Below are 24768 nucleotides of genomic sequence, written 5' to 3'. Positions count from 1 at the left end.
GCTTCTTCTGGTTTAAAATCAAAATGAAATTTTAAAAAGGTTCAAAAAGATGAAAAGACATAATCCTAAACCAACTAAAACTCTGAAATTTGGATGAAAGAAGGGATCCAGAAGCGACACCACCTAAATGGGTCTCATCTGAGATTTGAGATCAATTAAAAATTGAGTTTAAAACGAATCTAGATCGCTTTCTAAAGAAAATGTTTTGAAATAAAGATCCCGGGGGTTGGCAAGTGGCAAAATGTCAATTTAAAACCCCAGTATTTGAAATTGATTTCGAAAGACAAGTTTTAAAATCGAATCTGGATTTGAAAATTTTGAAAAACCAGAGTGTTGGATCTCGAAAATGCCATGCAATTCGATGAAATGACACGAAACAATGCAAAATGATATAAAACGATGTGAAATGATATGAAATTATATGAATTGAGATGCAAAAGGCAAACCTTGGATGAGGGATTTGAAGTCCCGAACCCCTGTCAGAGATAAAGAATTGAATATTTTTGTTCGAAAGCAAAAATTGATGATTGAAATTGAGCCAAAATGGAGATTTAATTTTGAAATATTGGAATTTGGGGCAAAATTCGGGCTCTAAATAGCCTTGCCTTAGATGTCGATTAACTGGTTTCTTGAAGGATTTAGAGAGCGGGCCACAGTGGCAAGAGGAAAGGGTTTGTGAGTGAAGGAGGAAAATTTGTGGTGTTCATAGTAAGGTAAAAACCAAGAGTGATAAACTCTTGAAAGATACAAAGTCAGATTAGTTGCTAAGGAATATTCTCAGGAATATGACATAGACTATTAAGAAATGTTTGCCTAGTTGTTAAAATGACCATTGTTTGGACCTTAGTAGCCTTAGCTTTCTTAGAAAATCACCCATATACCATATGAATGTCAAAAATGTATTTATTAATATAAACCTAGTTGAAGAAGTTTATAAGAAAGCTCCACCTGGTGTAACTATTCTTAAGGGAAAAGCTCTTCGTTTGGATAAAGCTCTCTATAGTCTTAAACAAGCACATAAGCTTCGTATAATAGGTTTAGTTGAATTATGATTGATATTGGATTTCAATCTTGTTTGACTGACACAATGTTGTTTGTACTTCTAATGCAAATATTGTCATTCTTCTTCTTTATGTGAACGACATGATCATCATTGGAGGAGACAAACAAGGAGTTAAAATATTAAAAAACTCCTCAAAAATTATTTTGAAATGATTGATTTAGGTTTTTTAAAATATTTCTTAGGGATTGAAGTTGCTTACTCTCCTAGAAGTTATCTATTGTCTTAGTCTAAATTTGCTCTTGATGTTGTTTTAAGGTCTGAAATTACAAATGATAAGAAAGTTGATACTCTTGAGGTTGTTAGTGTTAAGGTGAGAATCGATGATGGGGAGCCACTTGAAGATTCTACTCTTTATAGACAACTCATCAGATTTCTTTCTTACCTTTCAATTACTAAACTTGATATAGCACACATACACACAACTAGTCAATTTCAACATGCTCTTACTTCTGTTTACATGGGAGCTATTTTACATATTATTAGATATATTAAATCTTTTATTTATCAAGGCCTTCTTTTGTTTGCTTCATCTACTCTAGATTTAACTGCTTATACTTATGCTGACTGAGGATGTGATCGCAATAATAGACACTCAACCATATGTTTTTGTGTCTTTTTAGGTGAATCTTTGATTTAATGGCGATACAAGAAGCAACAAAATGTCTCTCTTTCTTCAACTGAAGCTAAATATCGAGCCATGATTACAACAATGATGGAAGTAGTCTGGCTCAGAAGATTGCAGGTCGATATGGGATTTTAACAGGAGCCTCACCAATGTGTTGTGACAACAAAAATTCTATCCACATTGTAAGCAACCAGACCTTTCATGGGCTCACAAAACATATTGAGATGGATTGTCAGTACGTACGAGAGGAGTATCTATAAGACTATCGATCTGCCCTACGTCACATCAGAGTACCTCAAATTTCTTCACCAAACCTCTCGTCGCTCCTAGATTTCACTTTTTCTTGGTTATTCTACCGTAAGTATGAGGGAGAGTGTTAAATTGTATATATATGTATATATGTGTATATGTATTATATATATATATATATTTGTAAATCATTGTAGAATAATTTTTTTGTTTTATTTCTTTATTTTTTGACCAGCCAACACATTATTGAATGTGTTGACTAGCTGTTGGGGCTAATCCAACGACTACAAATGAGCCTTCTTGTTTGTATATAAAAGGGGGTAAACCCCCTCTCTTAAAGTATGTATTCTTGCATATTATGGGCCTTAATAAAGATAAATTTTGTATACTTCGTGAGCCTTCTTGTGTGTGCCCATTGTGGTTTTTGTGAGTGTTCTCTTTATGGCCACTTTTTGTACATGTATCCACTTGATTTTGTGGATATTTGGTTGTAAGTGAAGGCTCTTGAATTCTTACAAATCTTGCATCACAACCACATCTTGAGTTTAGCCTCATCTTGCTTCGATTACCATCATTCTCCTTTATCGCATAGCCTTCTTTAGAACATGTAAATTCTTTATGTGTCACTATACCATTCCTATTTTTGTAATAGCTTTGCCTTGGAACTTGCCTTCGAACTTGCCTTCAAACTCTGAAACCTGGATTTTAAGGTACTTGTTATAAAACTTATATGCAATCTCTTTATCATCAAATTTCATACCAATCTTCAGTTTGTATGTAACTGCCACCCACAATTGTGTCTTTTGGGGATCCATGCTCATTTCTTGTAGTAGTAGTCTCACCCAGGGTTAGCGAAAGCTTCTTAGGTAGGTGGGCACCACGCTTCCCGGAAACTCATTTTTGAAGTGTGATACTCCTCGCTATTGAAACTTCATGAGAATCTTGATTCTCCCACGCTTCTAATGCTTTCCTACATGTTTTTCTCACATTTCTTTTCATGTTTTCCATGTACTTCCTCTCACGCTTTCACTCACTTCCCATGTGTTTTCTCTAAATTAGTAACCATCATTGTTAGATTTTAACAAAAAAATAATTGTTTTACTAAAAAATCATGAAATATAAGAATACTCAATTTCATTTTAGTTTTTATTTGATTCTTATTCGATTCCTATTTAGTCCTCATATTGCTTCCTTTTTTATTCTTGTTTCGTTTTGAAATTGATATTTCACTTCTTGCTTCATGTAAATTTTAAAAGGTCTTGTCTCCTGCTTCCACTTCCTATCCTGACAACCTTGGTCTCACCTTCTATACAATGACTACTTTCTTCTACATTAGAAGTCATTTCCTGAAAAAAACAACAAAGTTTAAAACATACCACAAAATGCATTAACTTTGACACACCATGCTTGACTATACTTAGATAACAAAAACATCCATAATTTAAGGTGAAGTCCAATATTAACATTGTAAAAACTACCACAATATATACTTAATGAGAATGATATTAAGATGTAAACAATGGTTAAGTGCCACCTATAATGAATTATTGGAAATAAACTACTCACGAGTGCATTTGCATGAAGTGGCACACTCATCAAACACACCAAAATTGACTAAATAACATTTTTAACCAGGTTGGCTCTCTTGTCCAAACTCTTGATAGTCAAATTCTATCCGTACACCACTGCATAAATATCAGCGATACTTTACCATGATATTTTCAAACACTGATATAATGCCAAAGAAGTAATTTTCAAAATGCAACTTATTTCGAAAATATCTTATCTTATATGACAATAAAGACATGGGTTGAAGGGTTCAACACCCATGGGGATTACCTCAAGCGTGCTCATTAAATAGAAGCCTAAAAGCATCATTTCAAAATTTTTTATAGTAATTATGTCGTCTTTCATATTTTTGTATATACCAATAATTTCTCAAGATTTTTTATAAAAATAATTTCAATTCTAAAGATTTTTCTTCACCAAGGGTATTGAGAGAACAAGATTTGACTATGATTTGCACTCTTTGCCTAAACCGACTATGTGACTGGTTTACTTTCCATCCTAGGATTACTTTTTGTTAACTACATGCTTCCAAAGCGCTTACAGAAATAACAGACTTGCACAGAGAATAGCTTCGTGTTTTCAAGGCATGTGTGTGCGTGTGGAAGAAGCAACCTCTTTACTGAAAGAAAAAGGAAACCCAAATAAAAAGATTTTGAACGACTACAATCACAGAGGGTTTGCTAGATAATAAGAAGGCATCTCAATGAATCAAGATCTAGCAAAATAACATGACAACATGCTGCATTGAAGAAATGGACGCCGGTCGGAGTTTTCACTTTAATGGATGCCGACGTGATGCAATGAAGATCGACTCAAGCGAGGCACTCCGGTGTAGAGGGTGGGAATCACGACTCTAGTGGGAGATCGACTTCTGGGGCACACTTGGGTGCAACAAGTAGGGACACGACCCCCACTGTCGTGTGCAGAAGTACGAAGCAAGCAACATAGTAAAGAATGGACTCGATTTATTCAATAGGTTTAATCAAACAATCAACGATAAAGTAAATATGAATGAAATGAAAGAAAACAAGTGGAAAGAAAAAGGAATGAAAACAAAGGCTGCTGCAACAAACAACAGAACATGAATGCAGCTACTCAAAAAAGCTGTTGTAAACTGGACTTGACAGACAAAATAACCAGTAAAGAAATGTAAAGGCTGCTGAACGTGACAGATAAAAATTAACCAGTAAAGAAGCGTAAAGACAAGGGAAAATAGACAATAGAAAAAGGAGAAAAGCTGCTGAAGAAAATACGGTTGTTGCCAAATTCAATATTCTCCGCCTTGCGCACGCAACCGTAAAGGGGTTTTTAAAGGCCCCTGCTGGATCCGGGTCTCGGGTCAGGTCCCGAGACAACACCCGTTTGCTGCTGGATCTGGGTCGTCTGGGCCTGCGTTCCTTGTACTTGTTAGGAGTGCTCCATTCTGGTGCCTTGGTACCACCATCCGAATCGGATCCACCACCTGGATCCGATCGTCAATCCCCATGTGCAAATCCGGTTCTTTGCCTCGGTCATTTGGTGTAAGCTGGACCCAGTCTTGCTCTGCATCAATCTCCCCTGGTTGGGAAAAAGTCGACTCTCACGACTTGTTGTCTCCACAATAAGCAATTAGATCAGACATAGTAGATATAGGAGAATAGTGCCAATCTTCGGGCAGCTCGAGGAGGTAAGACCGGTCAAATAGGCCCGTGAGCTGGGGAAACCCGGTCTCCTTGGTGGGAAGAAGAACTATCTTATGACCCTTAAAGATAATTGTGCACGTGTTCCTACCGCCATCATGGATGGTCTTAAGGTCAAACTGCCAAGGACGCCCCAAAAGGATGTGACACACACTCATAGGGGCCACATCACACCACACTTTATCGTGGTAATGCTTCCCCATGGAAAATCGAACTGGACAACGCAGTGTGATAGGTATCTCGTTTTCTTTCTTGAACCATGCCATCTTATAAGGGTGGGACAATTTTTTCGTTTTTAGGTTCAAGGTGGACACGACACTCTCGGACACCATATTCTCGCACGCCCCAGTATCAATGATAACATCACACGCGTGCCCCTCACATTTACATGGGGTTCTAAAAATATTATTCCGCAACCATTTTGTCGGTGCCGATTCTCGGGATGTGGTCAAAACATGATGGATGGTTAACAAAGTTTTGATGCTGCCATCGAACTGACTTTCAACCCATCACCTCCCTTAACAGGCGACTCACCCTCACTCTCACTATCAGACGTAGACTCAACAATGCCCTCTGCTAGATGGGTGTTCTTACTCATGGTGGGACACTTGGACGCAATATGACCTAACTCTTGACACCTAAAACAACGAACGATGGACTCACTGGGCTTACCTTTGGATCGGGTGTGGTACGCGGGTCCAAACTGATCGGATTTGCTAGGGTCGACTCCAGGGGTGGAGCTCGCTCCCCTGGTTGAGAAACTCGACTTAGGTTGACTGGACTGATCACTACGGGGTGTCCTATGTTCCTGCCTCCTTTTCAATTTCTCCTCCACATTCATGACATAACTACTTGCCTAATCTAATAACTCGACTGTGATACAATTGAAGTCGTCAGAAATAGCAGGACAGAGACCAGAAATATACCTCGTGACCTGCTGGCGGGCAGTCTCCTCGATCTGCACTCGTAGGGAAAGACGATAGAACTCAACAGTGTACTCCGCCACAGTACTGGTGCCTTGACGCAGGGTCATCTACTCCTTGTAGGCTCTCTCGGCGTGATCTGACAACACAAACTTAGACTGTATCAACCTCTGTATCTCTTCCCACGATTGTACGCACTATAGTCCTTGCTGCTCTCGCAACTTCTGCAGCTCAACCCACCACGTCTGTGCTTGGCCTCTCAATCGAGTGGAGGCTAGGGAGACATACCGATGCTCAGGTACATCGTGGTAGTCAAAGAAGAACTGAATGACATAAGACCAGTCGAAGAATTGCTCCGCATCGAACCAACCTGCGAACTTTGGAAGCTCCAACTTTGCCCCGTACGTGGAGGGGCGCTCTGGTGCTCTCTGCTGACGGGCCTCCATCGTGCCTGCGGAGTACTCGTTCCAGAAAGTATCATCATCACATACTGCTTCATCATCGAGGCTCGGCTCATCTGGCTGCTGGTGCTGGCGTACTTCGACGACGTGTGGTCGACGATCGGGTCACTTTGGTCCCTGTTGAATCTGCCTCGGTCTGGCTTGCCCGTGGGCGGGAGCCATCTGTGGCCGACGTTGTGGCACCGGTATGACAGGAGGTCCTGCTATAGGTGGAAGGACTGGTCGAGTTTTGGGCCCTAGGTGGGTAGGAATGGGATAATATGGGTTTGGGTTATGGGTCGGGTGAGGATAGTGGTGTTGAGTCGGATACGGTATTGGGTTTTGGATCGGGAACTGGTTAATGGGTTGGCTCTGGTTCGGGAATTGGGTCGGGTTGGTATCATATTGGGTTGATTCGTCCGATTGAATATGGATCGGGTCTATTCCTAAACTACTCGTTGGACCCAGATTTGGATAGTTTGGATCGAGGATCGAGTTGTGGGGATAAAAGGCTTGGTTCGAACTCGATCCACATGATTATGGGCCTGGTTTTGACCCGGCTCAAATTCAAACTGGAGCTTTGTCCGGATCCGATATGGGTTTGGTCGGTATGGAATCCAATTTGTGGGTCAAAACTAACGGGTTGGGTCTGGTTCGGGGCGAACCGCGAACCAAACCCAACTGGTTAGGTTGGGTAAGTAGGTTCAGAACTCGGACTCGCTCCCGGGGACCCAAAGGATGGTCTCCGAGACCCGGGCCTCATGTTCACAAATTCGGGTCTGGACCTTCTCGGGTCCATACCTGTCCACACGGCCCCCCTGCTCCAGCTCATGGGTTTGCCATCTTACGGCTCCCACACGCGAGCTCAAGGGGGAAGGTCACGACCTTCTCGGATCTGACAGAGGAACCCGGGTCCCCAGCGGGACGCCAGGACCCTGCAGGTCTGACCCACCTTGTGGCGCGAGCTCCCCAGCACGAGGCCATGAGCCCAGGCCTGGGACAGGACCCAGCGTAATGCTGTGGTCCTGCAGCCTGGGCCCAGCCTGCGATGCAATCGCTGCCACGGCTGGGGTGCATTCGCACCTTGATGGCTCGGTGAGAGGGAATCCGGGACTGGGCGACCCACGGTTGCTGCAAATTCGAGATGGAGGAGAGGTACCAGATGGGGAGAACTGCCGCAACCTGCATCCCTGTGCAGGGTTTCTTCAACGCCTTCTCGTCGCACCGTGTGTTGGAGCGTCACCAGGATCGGATCAACGACAATAGTATCAGCAGGGTTAATCGCGCTCACACCTAACTAATTCAGTTGCACTGTGTGTGCATCCACCTTGGATTCAAGCGCACCCATCCGTGCCTCAACCCCGTCCATACGCTTTGATAGACCAGCGATATCCTTGCTTACTCGCGTCATACCCTCTTGAACCTTGGTCATCATGGCCATCAACTGCGCCATTGGGTCTTTGCTGCCGGTCGCCTCCCGTTCTTTTTCAGTCGCCGGATCACTCCTCGCCTCTTGACCCATGCCGCTGTCGAAGGAGGAAAAACCTGGATATGATACCACTTTGTGAAGAAATGGATGCCGGTCGAAGTTTTCACTTTAATGGATGCTGACGTGATGCAATGAAGATCGACTCAAGCGAGACACTCCGGTGTAGAGGGTGGGAATCACGACTCTAGTGGGAGATCGACTTTTGGGCCGCACTTGGGTGCAGCAAGTAGGGGCATGACCCCCACTGTCGTGTGTAGAAGTACGAAGCAAGCAACGAAGTAAAGAATGGACTTGATTTATTCAATAGGTTTAATCAAACAATCAACGATAAAGTAAATATGACTGAAATGAAAGAAAACAAGTGGAAAGAAAAAGGAATGAAAACAAAGGTTGCTGCAACAAACAACAGAACATAAATGCAGCTACTCAAAAAAGTTGTTGTAAACTGGACATGACAGAGAAAATAACCAGTAAAGAAATGTAAAGGCTGCTGAACGTGACAGATAAAAATTAACCAGTAAAGAAGCGTAAAGACAAGGGAAAACATGCAATAGAAAAAGGAGAAAAGCTGCTGAAGAAAAGACGGCTGCTGCCAAATTCAATATTCTCTGCCTTGCGTACGCAACCCTAGAGGGGGTTTTAAAGGCCCCTGCTGGATCCGGGTCTCGGGTCCGGTCCCGAGACAACACCCGTTTGCTGCTGGATCTGGGTCGTCTGGGCCTGCGTTCCTTGCACTTGTCAGGAGTGCTCCATTCTGGCGCCTTGGTACCACCATCCGAATCGGATCCACCACCTGGATTCGATCGTCAATCCCCATGTGCAAACCCGGTTCTTTGCTTGGGTCATTTGGTGTAAGCTGGACCCAGTCCTGCTCTGCATCACAACATTTGTAAAACATCCTATTATGAGATAACAATTATCACAAATAATTGTAAAGCTTCAAATATTGAATGAAAAACACCTAAAAAATAACATTTCTTGTGGGGTAAAACTCCATATTCCCCCTCGTAGAAAACCCAGGACTAGCATAAGATAGTAAGACTACCGAAAGCATGAGAAAGGCACCCAAGTTGGCATGAGAATGTAAGAAGCACCAACCCAAGAGCCCTAAGCAACTAAGCCACCCCTCTCAAAGCAATTAGGCATGATCAAACTTAGACAATACAGTAAAGAAAACAACAATGACTCACCAGGTCAACAACCCCAAAAGTTGCATCTTTGCTTTTTCAGCTAAAGCCTGAAAAAAAAGGAAATGTGAGCATCCAACAACAAACCCCATAATAGAGAGATGAAAATGCACTGTTAATGGCTGTTCTTTGGAAGCTGCACCTTGACCCACCAGAAAAGCAAGGGGCTGCACGATGACCAACCAGAAAAATGGGCGTTGGGAAGCGGCTGTGGTTATTTTAGGTCGCAGACTAATGGGCGTTGGGAAGAGGCATGTCGAGCCACTGGAGAAGACACTGGTGTTGAGAGGCACATCAACCCACCAGAGAAGACATCGGTGTTGTTACGATAATTTTTTTTTTAGGTTGCAGACTTGCAATGGTTATGGGGAGAGGGTGGGGGGGGAGTTCTTTCTTGTTGTTTCTTTTTATTTCTTTTTTTAAACAGCTAACCTAACAATGGAACACTGTTACTATTTGGGTGGGGAACCTTTTTTGGATCAACATGTCAGAATCCTGAAGGTTTTTCAACAACCAGGATTCGCAGATGACAAAATCGTCATCTGTCAAATGACCTGATCCGGCTCCGTCACTCATGCACGCCCACTTTCCCTAAGCATGCTGGTATTTGTATGTGATGCGGGAGATAGATTCAAAACAGAAAAAATATGTCTCTCTCTCTCTCTCTATATATATATATATATATAGAAGATTCATTTCGGTCGACCATTTAACCGGGAACAAGGGCAGTGGTAACCTTCTAGTTATACAATGATACAATCTTTCAGTTTTTTTACATTTTTGCTGTATTTTGTCAAAATATTCATGAATAAAGTTTATGTTTTACGTTTCGTACCAGTTTCAACCCATCTAATGACCGGCAACAGAGATCGGTTCTGGTGGTTTTTTGATGATTTTGATTCCATTTACACTTGGTTTTTCGATGTTTATCCTGGGTAGAAATTTGGAAGTTCATCTCGAATATGTCAAGATCAGGGGTAGGCATTTGAACCCTTAGCTCAATGATGCAAAATTTGAGATGAAGTGTTGGGGGAAACCCTCTTTTTTCTTTGAGTTGTTTTTCTGTATACCCTTTTCGCTGTTTTTGTTGCTTTCCATTATATGCTTGCTTTTAGATTGATTGGTGCACTCCCATTTCGACCATTTATGAAATAAAATAAAAAAAATTCAGTGTTTATCATGTATCATTAATGCTAAATAATTACTTGAAAATTTTAAATAGAGTGAGGACAGAAGTTTGGATTGTTTTCTCAAGCTATCCATTTATCCATTTTTATGCTTCCATTTTATAGTTTGATGTCCATATGTTGGGAGTGTAGGTTGCTGTTTAAACCAAGACAGAAAATCAAATAATTTGGCATTAGGAACACATTGGTGAAGCTCGAAAGAGGAAATGAAAATGTATGTACCTGTTTCCTGTTATCCGAGAAAGGTACAATCTTAACATCTTTAAGATGGTGGATGATCCTCTTCTCTGTCTAGATTCGTTTATTTTTAAAGCAAAAGAAATTGATGGTAGAGAAATCTGGTGAGGTAGTTGGAATCAGATTCTATTGCAAATTGTCAAAGAACATTATGAAGTTGACACAGATGCTAATCCCATTTAATTGTGTTAATTGGGGGCTAGAGAAACAACCTATGTAATACAATCCATCCCAAGTAATACAGTCATTGCTTTGTTTTGTACACTTGGAAAGCTGTTTTGACTACTAAAGTATCGCTCATGTTTGCTTGAGAAACAACCAGAGCATTGCAAAGAGTAGGTTTAAGTGTATTCTTTCATGTAGAATGTACATGGTACATGAACTACTGGTATTTTCAATATTTAAGTTTGATTGCATAAGTAACATGCTATGGTACCTGGACATTCCATTTTGCTCTCCGTACCCGTGTCGACACGTGTATCCCCGTGTTGACACTGGACATACCGTTTTACCTCCGTACATACAAGTTTGTATTCAATTTAGAATTTAGAATTATATTTTCAGTATATAATGTATATTTTAGATATAACATATTTATTTAGATTATATTCAGTTTATTTTGAGTTTATTTTGTATTTATGTGATATTTAATATATATATATATATATATATATATATATATATATATATATATATATATATATATATATATAGTCGTGTCCCTGTACCCACATTTTTTGGAATTGCCACGTCGTACCCTCCGCACCCCTACCCAGGTGACATAGTTAACATGATGTGGACTTAAGGAATTGTACAAGCTACATGCTTTTAACATAGATGACAAGCCCACCTGAACATCTCAATTCAGCTCATATATAGACATGCTATTCTTTTACCTATGGAGACGTGGTGAGGGCATGGTGTTGCATTTACCTCTTGCTATCCATGCTGATTGTAATTTCCATTAGACAATGATGTTAGAACTGCACTGAAGCAAAATTCATAGTTTTCGTGGCCTTCTCTTGTGAGGTTTCATAATATGTGGGCTCTGTTGGTGGTTGGAACTTATGCCCATCTCTGTGCAGCAGCATCCTTTTCCTGAGCATGTCTTGATCTTTTGTTCACTTCTGGGTTTGTGTCTCTTTTGTTTGGTATAAGAAAATTAAACAGTGCTGATCATGTTTCTTTTGATCAACATAAAAAGATATTTGATTCAACTACTTTTCTAGTAATAGTTTCCATATTTAAGTTAGAAATTTTAATAACTAGCAGTTGAACAGGCTAACAAGCTCAAGAAGTTGAACTGTGAAAATGGTGACCCTGGTGGTGGCGTTCATTTTGGGAGTATTATTAATAGCCTTTCTTTACCTCCCACGATCTACAAAGTCTGGTACCAAGATAAAGTGTAATTTCTTCACCAACACATAAACTTTTGTTGATATGACATTAGCTTTTTTTCACTTTCATGCACTCATGCTGATTCTTTTGTTGTTTTTTTTTTTTGCTTTTTTTCTTTTGAATGCAGCCAAGACAAAATCTACTTGTCCTAGTAATGCTGAAAAGGTATATCCATGCATCTCTCTCTCTCTGGTTTTAATAGTGAAATACAGTTTTTTTTTCATATACATCTTGAAATAGCTAAAAAATATCTACGTGTTCTTGATAATCACATCCTTGCTTGCATATATGCATTGATTCTACTAGGATGAGAAGGATTTTCCATTTTTGCATGAGATAAATGGAATATCCAAGATAATGTCATTTTTTTGAATGGCCTCTTCCAACATGTTGCTTACTTTCAAATTATTGACCCTGAATTCCTAGCACTGAATTTCAGGATGGGAGTTTCATTTGATTCTGCTACATCTTTATGAATTGTTCTTATGCTGAGTTGTATTTAATGGATGGTTAGTTGATATTATTTTGAATTGACATACTGTCTAACTAATACTAAAAGACCTTAGAAGCCTTAAGATTGAAAGAACTGGAGAGTCCGAGAAGGCATAAATAACTGATTACTTTCTATGTCATGATCATTTCTTTTGTGATAGATACCTTTTTGCATGCTAATATTCTCAGCTGAATGTATCTTGCTCTCTAACTCAAGATTTACTTATTTTATCTCTATTGATTCTTCAGGTGAAGAAAGTCTATACAAAAGCTGAAATTTCTCGGCATAACACAAGGGCTGATTGTTGGATCATAATCAAAGACAAGGTTATTTATGTATTTGTGACTGGGGTGTGGGGGTAGGGCTTCTGAGGAGGGTTCATGGATAATGATACTTTGACATCTCCAACCTTTAATCAAGCAGACATATAATTTAAAAGGGCCATGCACTTGGGATGTAACTAGCATGCTTCTTTAATTATTTCGATTAGCTGCAGATGGAAACGTTTCTCTTAATTGACTATATTATCTGCAACATGAACTGTTAGTTCTTTCTTTCTGTTGCAAAATAAATTTTATCCTTGTACAAACTACACTAAGATAACATTTTATACTTTTGGCTGTTTGATGTATTCAACTGTGAAGCTTGTGCATGATAAAACTTCATATTCTCTTGATGAGCTCCTTGACAAAAATGACTAATCCCTTGACTCTAGTTCCATTCTCAATGTGTTTAGATAATGTTTTCTTATGTGTCCTACATTTGATTGTTAGGTCTATGATGTTACATCATATGTGGAGGAACATCCAGGAGGTGATGCAATACTTACACATGCTGGGGAAGATTCTACTGAAGGATTTTATGGGTATGAAGTTTTGACCAGCTTTCATTCTTCAGTATCACATTCATCTTTGTTAAATGGCTCCTGAGGAATTTTCAGAATATGATTATGTCTGTAGGAGAATGAAATGTTGTCTAGTTCTATTGATCTTTTTTGCAGACTAGTGGAGTCAAATGGCAGGATTTACAAGCTTTTTCCTTTTGCCCCTGAAATAAATGTGATGTGATTTTATGGCCATGTAGCACCGCTAATTGGTGGCATCCATATATAGTCCAGTCGATTAACTTCATTGTTATGAGAATTCAAATCCAGGCGATTAACTTCATTGTTATGAGAATTCAAAAATCTGTTGTTAATCATGGGAATGGATTTACTCATGAGGGCTTCATTTTGTTTCCTCTCTCAAGTATGTCTTCCATCATCTAATGGGGCAGATTCTTTGTTTGCAATCACCCAACAGTGTTTATAGCTTTTCTCCATTTTCTGGATGGACCTCTAGTTTTTTAGGTATTTGTGTTTTGTTACAGGCAATGCAAAACCAATGGAATTTCTACTAGTATCACAGTTGAATTTGATAAGCTGCACCATCCTCTATTTCAACAATAAGTTACTAAAATATAAATGTGATTTTCTAAACTTCATTTCTTACCTTCAGAAATTTTTTGAAACTGTTGAATTGTCCATTTCCTCTCACTCAAGCACTCCATTTTAATTATTCATGGTCCTTTTTGTAGGCCACAACATGCTACACGGGTCTTTGACATGATTGGTGATTTCTACATTGGAGATTTGCGGTTGTGATCAGAGACTTGAATCTTTTGTCTCTATTTGAAAAAAGTAAGTTGGCTAAATTTCACCATTTGTTAGCCAAGCTGGGGATAGCCCTCATTGAGATGCAAACTAGGGATCCCTTAATGAAGATAGTCTTACTCTACCTTGTCTTAGCTAATCTTAATTCAACTCATCCACGTTTTTCTAATTTATTGGTGAAATACAAACTTGATGGGATTGGACAAAAAAGTTATAGAAACTTGATGTCATTTTTATCTTGTTTGAGATATAACATATGAACCATGTGATGGTGAAAAAAGTTTCTGTTTGGATTGGTTTGTTTGTCTTCCTGCTTTAGACATTTGCTTACAACTTGTGCTGTAGTAAATATACCCGTTTCTCCAATGACATGAAACTATGTGAAGAAAATTTATCATATATAGAAATTGTGGCATGCACAAAGAATAAAGAAAATAAATAAGGGCCTAAATATACATATAGTCAGATGGTAAAAAATAGATTGTATTCTTTATTAAATATATATTTTGTTAGGGTGGCTTCAAGCTGGTTCAATATCAAGATGGAATGTTTAATAAAGCGACATGTTTTCCTCCCGCTATTTTTTTTTATTTCATTCTCTTATATGCCTCTAATATTGATCTGAATGTTAAAAATATATGCAGATATTAAGGGATAATTTATTACCATGACCAAAAACGAGTACCAAGACAAAAAAACATGAGTATAAGCAAAATCCATTGATTTGGAGAACAATATTAGTGTTTTTAAATATAATTTCTTATTTCCTGAGTTATAAAAAGAGATATAGACAAGGAACTTGGCTACACTAAACCACAACTTAAGTGGTTCCTTGACAAGTAATTCTTATTTAGTTAATTACTAGGTGGAAATTGGTTTTGTATGAATCTTCTTGTACTCTACTCTTTGTGAACCTTTATTGGAAAACATCTAAATTTTGACGACTAAAAGGTCGGCATATGGGTTCTGTGAATAATGGAACTACCTCTGTAGTTTATCGTTTTTGTGGGTTTGCATGTTTATCTAGGAGAATACAGGCTTAACACTGGTTTTCATCTTACAAATTCCAGGCAATTACTTTTTTGAAAATTTAGAACTTTCGGCTGACAATGTAGAGCAAAAATTGTACACTGAAGATGGTTGGCGGTAGTTGACAACTGTTTTCTTTTTTGTTTCTTTTTTCCTTCAATTTTATAATCTCTTGATTACTTCAGGGCTCCGCCATAGAGTATCTGGCATGGTCTTATGAGTGTCGTGTTTCATCTGCATCTTTGAACAACAATGTGGTTTGCACCTTACAGTTTTTCTGTGAAGCATTGCGTCTGCTGTATTGCATTGTTTCTTTCTTGCTGACAGGTCTGGAGAAATGCCTTGGAAATCAGGATGATTTATGTTGGATTTGATCATGCTCGGAAAAGTCCATGGGCTTTCTTTTGATCTGAGAAAACTTTCTAGATATTTTTGCGTGATGATGGTTGTGACGTCATTTCTAACCATGCTTTGGGAACATAAATTGTTGTAGATTTTTAAACAAATTATTTTCTCCATGTTTGTGCATTTTTGTGTTCGTGTGTATGTGGGCTTAACTGACACAAGGTGGTACACACCACAATCTCATATATCGGCCATTTTTTTTGAAAATCTCAATAGAATTCTGAGACTTTAAAAATCCGTTGTAATTTAAAAAAATGTGATATTTTCAAAATATTGCCTATTTTGAAAGTACCGGGTTTGCCCATGACCAGCGTTCTCCAATCATGTCATTGATAGGGCTGGTAAACAAACCGAAATGATCAGTTTGTATAGCTGGTGAGCTGAGCAGCTTGTTTAGCTTAAACAAGCTGAACCCTGTTCTCCTCAGCTTGACTAAGGAGAGCTCGTGTGCATCAAGTATAATACATGAGAAAAGAATGCATAGAAAATACTAAAAATGACCAGTCCTTGTAAAATAGTGCAATTTTGGAAATGCCTCGTAATTTGCTAAAATCTTCCTATGCATAATTTTGATTTTCAACTTTTTAAGGACAATTTTATCTTTCGCATAAGTGAGTCTACTGATGTTCGTGCAAGATATGTATGTTGTACAAAACTTGCAACATCTCAATAATATGTACATTTCATGCACTTGATCAAATTCTCTTAAAAGAATATGAGAACTTTAAGTTGATTCTCAACAAAAGCGATTCACATATCAAATGTACACTGCATATTTTTTGAGGTTTGCAACTGGAATTTAAAAGTTTTAATTCGGTAGTGTACTTTATACACTTGACATTTTTGTAGGCATAATTTGAACCTCATTTTGCTAAAAACTCATATGTTTGCAAATAATTGTATGACATTTACAAATATGTTTACTTACTGATTGTAGGTTCACATCACACATTTGCGAACGTCATGACTTTCGTGTAGATACTATACGAATGTTTTTTTAAATAAAACTTTACTTACTCAAATTTGTCTTGACTTTCACAAATATGTGTTGCAAACCACTTTACCTCTACATGACTAATTATAGGTTTATGTCACATTTGTGAACACACAACCTTTGTGGTGAATCTTCTTTAACTAAAAAACTTCATAAAACTTGAGCGTACATTTGCAAAAGTTTTACATTTGCAAGCATATGTAAGACTTCTGATAATGCAAAACAAATATAATTAAGATGTGAATATATTACTTTGCATGTGAATGTTCTTCACACGTTTCTAAATGTACTCTTGACGTTCGTGAGTAAAATCGCGAATATCTTTTTGTATATGTGGAACTTCTGATTTCAATTGTGGACATTTTGCATATTCACATATTTAATATGAGATTTGCAAACATTCTCATGACGTTTCTACGAATCTCCTTATCTTTGTGAGTAATGTTTGCGAACCTCTGTACGAGCATTAAATACGAGGTTTTATATGTATTAAAACTTTGTTTCACATATTAGGACTATTTTTTCAAAAATTATTGTTTTTAGCGAGGGTTTTGTAGTCCCCAAACTATTTTTTTGGGTGAGGTATCATTTTTCTTGTGTTATCTCCATTGCGTGTCATTGTAATAATTGAATTAATTATTTTTTGAAACTGACATTTGTGAAACAATACCATAGTTCTTAAATTATTTTTTGCATATTTGATATATTATTCTATTTTTTTAGTTAATTCAATTTTATATGTGTAAAAACCAGTTTAAAAAAAAAAAAATTTAAAAAAAAGATCGGACCCGGGTCGGGTCCCGACCCGGATCCAATCCGTGCCAGCCCCTCGAAAACCCTTTTTCGAGGGGACTGGCAGCCCACGGCAGGGGGCCTCTCCGGCGACACAGGGGGCGGGCCCTGTGTGCGCCCCCTCCCTATTAAAAGACGAGAGGGGAGAGGGGAGGGCCTACGAGCCTCCCCCGACCCCCCCGACTCTCTCTCTCATCTCTCGTCTCTCTCCCCTCTGCTCTCTCTTCCCCCGACTCCATCTCCCTCTCCCTTTTTGCCGACGCAGGACAACCCCCCCCTCCCCCCCCTTCACGGCGCCACCCTCTCCGGCGAGCTCCCTCCTCGACAACCACCTCCCCGGCGTCCTCCCTTCTCTCCGGCAGCCGCAGGTGAGCCCCCCTCCCTCACTGTCTCCTCTCCTGTTACGGCAGGCAGGGGCCAAAGGCCCCTGCGACTACCCCCCCCCCCCCCTCCCTCCTTCTGCTCACCTTCCGGTAGGGGCCATCGGCCCCTGCCCCCTTTTTTTTTCAGTCCCGCAGGGGCCAATGGCCCCTGCCCCCCTTTTTTCTCCATGAACGACAGGGGCCATTGGCCCCTACTGCCTCTTAGATAGCCGCAGGGGGCCTTTGGCCCCTGCGCTCTCTCCCTTCTCTTCTGGCAGGGGCCGATAGGCCCCTGTTTTTCTCTTTTGGTAGGGGCCGATGGCCCCTACTCTTCTCCTTAAAAGAGAAGCAGGAGCCACTTTGGCTCCTGCCTCCCTTCTTTTGGATAAAAAACCCAGCAGGGGCCATTTTGGCCCCTGCCCCTCTTTTAACCAACAAGGGCCAGAGGCCCTTGTCTCTTTTTCTGGCGAGCTAGGGCTCGGCAGGGGCCTTTGGCCCCTGCACTCTCCCCCATCCTGTTCATTTCTTTGGTAGGGGCCATCGGCCCCTTTCTTTTAAAGAAAGGCCGGCTCCTGCCCCACCTTCTTTTAACACCTAGCAAGGGCCTCGAAGGCCCTTGCCCTCCTTTAGAAATCCGGCAGGGGCCGATGGCCCCTGTACCCATCTCCTTTAAACGACATGGGTCATTGGACCCTACCCCGTTCTCTTTCGCAACGGTAGGGGCCAATGACCCCTGCTTTGGATTGCGGAGAAACTGAGTTTTCTCCCTATCTATATTTATTTTATGCATGCTAAACTACATACTTTTGCAGTGTTACGCAACGGAGCCCGTTCGCGCCCCGCGAACTAAACCGACGATCACTTACGTTCGTAGACAGTTTCATTCTCGCAATACTCCAAGGTAGGAGAAGATGCACAAGGACTTAAATAATTAAATCAAGCTTAAATAATTGATAATCGAAAGGACTTAATGATATATTTATATACTTATATGTATATAAGTACACTTTTAAATCAAGGACGCGGTTTCGCGATCCTTGTCCTTTGCTTTCGCATTTCAGTTTGCCATCGCGCTTTGCGCCCAGGCTTTTACTTTCGTATTTACTGCTTATTGTCTTTTAATTTAAGGACGCGGTTTCGCGGTCCTTGTCCTTTGCTTACGCACTTTCTGTTTCTGTTGCCGTCGCGCTTTGCGCCCAGGCTTTTGCTTTCATAGTTACTACTTACTGTCTTTTAATTCAAGGACGCGGTTTCGCGATCCTTGTCCCTTGCTTTCGCAATTCCTGTTTGCCGTCGCGCTTCGCGCCCAGGCACTTCCTTTTCGCATTATTATCTTTTGTTTCTTTTCCTTGCCATAGACTCAGTGTATTCGAGAGGAATGCCTATTCCTCTTTCCACCCGATACGTTTTGGGAAAACCCTTGATCGGGAGCAAGACCAAGTTGTTGGGTGATAGATTCCTTTGTAAAACCCATTTACCAAAACCAATGTCGTGACTTACATAGCACCCAGACACTGCGTCATCGGATGTCAGATTCGAGAAAATCACATGCCTTATGTTGGCAAGATTGTGTGTCGTTTCGAAAGATTTGATATGTTAAAATAGTTTTTATAAAACATTATATCTTTGCGAAACACACTCTCGAGGCTCCTATTAAGGACCTGTATCCCTTTTCTCGTAAGTGTACTTCTTAAACATGCGAGACATGTTAGTACTACGACGATTGGATGAGAGAGTCTTATGACCTCGATTAATGCTTAGTGCAGGTTGTTGAAAACACATATAAGAGTGGGATCGCCTTCATAGGCAAGATGCTCGTTTCGGTCTAATGGACCAGAGCATGAAGAATGAGGCAACGGCTAAGAAACCCCGTCGCGCTCAATTCAACCTTGCTTCGTCAAGAGAGAGGACGAAGGGTACCAACTCCGATAGACAGTCCATTTATGGCTTTCAAAAAGGGCAAAAGACCCATTTTTCCCCAGTCATCGGAGGTTAGGGCTAGGGGCTACATAAGTTAGCCTAACACTTCTGCAGAAGTTGGATGCATCCCTATCAGGCCTTGGGGACTTACTCTCTCGACCATCGGTCGTCTCCATAGGAATATGATTCAGTCAGACAACCGAGGTATATTAAAATACTTAACATAATGAACACTCGGCTTGGACTCGACTGTTTCGACTCACGTGCCATGTATGTACCCGCATGGTCGGTTATCAAGTAATAACTAAATTGAGCATGCACACCCTTTTCAGTTTGTTGTACTTAGCTTATTCCTCCAGTCTATCTGCTTAGTTTGCTCGTTACTACCTGCTGCATAAATTATCTATGCCTAATTTAGTTCTTTCTGTCTTTGTACTCTCCTGCTAGTTTTTCGCAAAACTAACCCATTTCATGGGCACAGGTGACGATTAGGTGCATCAGGCGATGGCGCGACTGCGAGATGATTTAAGGATCCACTGTTTCTGCTCGTAGTGTTTCTCCTGGACATTTTTGGTTTTTGATACAGTTTTCCCTTGAGGAAACCCAAATTTTGTACAAACTTGATACTCTCTTCAAATAGAAGGAATGGTTTCCTAAGTATTATTGCAGATCGTCCATGGTAAATCTTTGTTTTCTCGCTAACGTGCCCAAGGTTGTCAAACCCGTCTTTTTTTTTTTCTTTCAAAAGAAATCGTTTCCGCTGATTTAGAAATAAACTCTGTAAAGAAAAAGTATTTTCCAACTATTTCAAGGAATTTATAAGGTTCGGAATTTTGGGGCGTTACAATATGAGTTTTTGTTGCCCATTTTTTTCCTTAATTTGGTGTGCCTCTATCATCAAATTTTGTTGTTTACTTATATTATAAAGATCATTAGGAAACAATGACAAGATTATCAATATATTTTCGTATTTTCATTAGCCCATTCCATTTCTTTTTGGTAATTCAATTTCATGTAAATTTTCTTTACTTAAACATAATGTTATGCATGTTTTCGCCAGTTGTGGCCAATTTCACCACATATATTGCATTTGAATGACACATCCTTTGGTGTTGTAATATTCGAGATTTTTTTGAGATCTTTTCTTGAATTTTTGTATTATGTACAAAATTTTAAATTCTAATTTTTTAGCTAGAAATACACTAAAGGGGTTTGTGAGGTTAGTTGAGAAATTTTAAATTTTTTAAAAATGAATAAAACCCCACGCGCCTAGTGTTTTTGAAAATTTAGGCATATTTTAGTAAAATTCAAAATTTTAATCTTAATTGAATTAATTTAAAATAAATAATTAAGATATTTAAAACGTTAAAAGTATATTAATAAAATTAAATTAGGCATGCATTTACTTAAATTAAATGCATTAGTATTTTTTGAGAATTTTGAATTAATTTATGAAATATTTTAATTAATTTAGAAAGAATTTAACTTGAATTTCATGGAATGGATATCAAAAACTAACTAGAATTTCTAAAAGGGTAGGAGTCCATAGGTGAGCCCTCCCATGTGATGTGGCATCTTAATTTAAAGTCTAAAATGTTAAAAACCAAAAATTAACTTGAAAAAAAAGTTAAAATCATAGTTACCAATCAAATAAAATAAAATAAAACAAGGTTGAAAAAGTCAATACTTATTAATTTTTTAAAAAGAGCCCCATAGAGGGGCGTCAAGTTTGGAAAAACCTTAGAAGGGTCCAGCAAGGGCTGGACCTCCTCGAGGGATTAGGAAAGTGAGTAATAGGTAAAGAAATAAAAAATTAATTAAAAAAAAAGAGAGTTAGAAAAGTCAACTTGCTTGCCAAGCAAACAAGTTGATTTTTTTTTAACAGGGAGGCCAACCCAAGGGGTTCCACCTACCCCCTTCCATATTAATATATGTAATATATAATAACTATACTAGGTTATGAATATAGCATATACACATCATATGCTATGTTTAGAAAAAAAAATGAACATGAAAAAAACATAAAGAAAATGCAAAAGAGAAAAGGTAAGAAGAGTAATAGGAATATTTAGTTTCTTTTAGATTAGATCAAGGGCTAGGATTTATCCCAGCCCTTGACTTAGTTATTTAACCTATAAAAGAGGAGGGGCTCACACCCTCCCTATTTTGTCACTTTAGACTTTTTCAAGTTCTCTCGAAACCCTCTCTCTTTCCCCCTAAAACCATTCCCTTCCCCCCTCTTTTCACACCGTCAACCTAGTACTTTCTTTCTTAAGCCTACAAGAAAGTCTTCCACGTGATCTAGGAGAGCATAAAGAGCATCACCTCGAAGCCGTGGTACACGTAGAACGGCTTGATCTTGTGAAAAGACCCATTGGCTTGTGTAGGAGCAAATTTTCTGATAGAAAGTAGGTGAATTTATACTTCCCTTGCGGAACGAAACTCGTAACATGAATTTCACATTTTTTTTACAAGGATAGATCCTAAACAAACCCTCTCCATACACGGGTTTGGCTTAGGGCTATCGAAAGATGGAAAACAAATGGTTTTATGAGAGAAAACCATATTGAAAACATGTTTTTCCCAAAAATTGGCTTCTTATAAAATAAAATCATAATTTTTTTACAATACATAAATTAGGTTAATATTTTCATGTACATTTTAATTTAGGTCAGCAGTATATGATGTTATAGACATTACGTAAAAATTTTATGGATTTCTATGGTCAAAATTTTGAGATATTGCAATTTTAGTCAAATTGGGGTTTTTTAGAAAAGATTTTGATAAATTAGGGAAATCATGAATTTCGTAAGTAAGACCATGTAATTTTTTTATTGTAGTTGGTAGAATATATGCATGTAGATATTATGTGATTTTTGAAGTTTTTTCTATTTTCTATTTTGTGTAAATTTCATGATTTAGCCATTTAATTATGTATTTTATCGAATTAATTTCTGAGAAAATAATACATATGTTAGACGGGTGCATTTTTCTAGCCAAACGACTAAGAAAAAATATGATTTGTCTCAGTGATATTAGATCAGACTTAGACGTGTAATTTGATTATGGTTTTAAATTAAATTATATCAAAAAAATTTTGAGTGTACGGGTTCGGGTGACCCAATTTCAGTCCACCCGAATGCATAGACCCGGAATCACAATTTTTCTGTTAGACATTCAACCAATAAAGCGCTCATAACTCTCTCGTCCGGAGGAGTTTTGATGAACGGTTTGTTGCGTTAGAAAGCTAATAAAATTTTCTATGTTCAGTGAAATGTTTAGCTCTGTTCATAGTCTGAGCTCGGTTTTGCAACAATTGAAACATAGTCGTAGTAAAACGTTTATTACTCCCTCATACGGAGGAATTTTTATGAATAATTTGCGCCTACGAAAAGCTGACAAAATTTTCTATGATCTGTGAAAATTTCAGCTTTATTCAACGACTATAAAATTTTTTGTAAACTCTATAACAATAGGACATAGTTGAGAGTTTCGTATTTTTGGAGTTGATCTAAGGGTCCAACTCCAATTCATGCGTAATTTCTGTATGATTTGTATGCATAATGTATTTGCATATACATATCTTATTTATACAGTGTAAGATGTGCCTACTTTATGTCATGAATGAAAATTGTAATAACTAAACATGTTGCGAAAAGTGGAGCTAAGCGTTGATGAATGGACCAAAGGGTCCAACCTGCAAAGTGTGATGTTAAATCCCAAATGTTAGTTGTGGATGTATATTTAAACATGTTATGATGTTCATAACGATGATGTTGATGTTAAAATTATGTGGATGCATGCAAGACATGTTTCTTCATTACATTATTTATGTACATGCATGTGTTAGTCACAACATGAAATGTATGAGATTTTTTATTTATGCATATGCACGTGTTTATATTTAAAAAGCATGAATGAATTGATGTTTCACTGCTTTGCAAGTGTATCCATTGCCCTATACGACGCCGAATCTTTTGATGAATTCAAGTATGATTTCATGTAAAACATCAAGTAATCAAGTAAAACAATGCAACATCACAAGTAAAAGATACTTGCTGGGAGAGTGACAAGTGGTGTAAAACTGCGTGGGTCAAGTAATTTTTGATCACGGAAAGTTGCTTCTCTTCTCACGATTTTATGAAGAAACTTTTGCATTAGACTGTAGTGTACATGGCTAATGTACTCATGAAAAAATCTGATGTATTCAGATTAAAGGTGTTGGAAATTTCTCTTGGATTATCGTCCCTCACCTTGTCACTGGTGAAAGGTGTCTGGCCAGGTCAAAGCCATCCTTATGTATGAAAATACCCTTGCGCCATGACCTTAATCCAATTTTCAAGCCTGTGTCGTACCAGCGAGGCTAAAAAGTGATAACTTAAAGATGTATGTGTATTAGTTAGGCATTGCATTCATCATTTAAGAAAGAACACTTAATCAAAGATAAAAAATTATGCATGCAGTCCATGACTTCTGTATTTGGTAAGTTCATGCATTGAATTTGATTCGAATTAAAAATGAAGAATGTATGTTTATTCAAATTTGAAATTTCTACGCTTGTTGCTTAATTAAGATGCATGTTTAGTCTCTTAGATTTAATTCTTTATGAAAAATTAGATGAAATTCATGTTTCGTATTTCTGTTTTACAAGTTTAGTATATTTCACTCTACTGAGACATGTTATGTTTGATCTTATATGATTTAATATTTTTTAGGTAATGAATAGTGGCTTACATGCAAAGGTAGAAGGTTGCGACAAGGATCGAGACTATCTTTTCTTTGCCTTTACAAAAATTTTAGAATCTGGTTTTAGTTTTAATTAAATTAAATTCAAAGGCAATTGTAATTAATTATAAATATTGTAGACGTTTGATTTTCTTTTATGCATGGATAATTATTTGTTAAATTTCAATTTTTATAATTGCATGATTGCAAGTGTTTATGTGAAGTAGCATGCCAAATTTTAGACCCAATGAATTTTCCATTGTTAATTGATAAAATTTAAAAAAATAAGTATTTAAAAAAAATCCACCATTTTTCAGGTTATAAAAATTGGGGTGCTGTAAGTATGTTTTA

General features: G+C 38.4%; 1 protein-coding gene across 10 annotated transcripts in view; it reads left to right on the top strand.

Annotated features, from left to right (window-relative positions):
- LOC149830000 (cytochrome B5-like protein) overlaps nt 1-24514 on the top strand; it is a 55599-nt gene extending 31085 nt beyond the window's left edge. Inside the window, exons 3-9 of one of the 10 annotated variants that reach the window (XR_016433611.1) lie at nt 11929-12053; nt 12174-12211; nt 12788-12865; nt 13313-13404; nt 13908-13986; nt 14115-14217; nt 15547-15565. Coding sequence is in view for 9 of the 10 variants with exons in the window: in XM_090015663.1 (XP_089871789.1) it covers nt 11960-12053; nt 12174-12211; nt 12788-12865; nt 13313-13404; nt 13908-13986 (381 nt within the window). In the remaining variant the exon portion in view is untranslated. The other 9 variants (XM_090015666.1, XM_090015665.1, XM_090015667.1 and 6 more) reach the window with 9 other exon arrangements.
- Nucleotides 24515-24768: the final 254 nt, after the last annotated feature.

The sequence above is a fragment of the Nuphar pumila genome, chromosome 8, assembly GCF_984573655.1.
Source record: "Nuphar pumila chromosome 8, dmNupPumi1.hap1.1, whole genome shotgun sequence".
Classification (NCBI taxonomy): Eukaryota; Viridiplantae; Streptophyta; class Magnoliopsida; order Nymphaeales; family Nymphaeaceae; genus Nuphar; species Nuphar pumila.
Note: the sequence above shows the minus strand (reverse complement) of the source record. Positions and strands in the feature narration are given on the sequence as shown.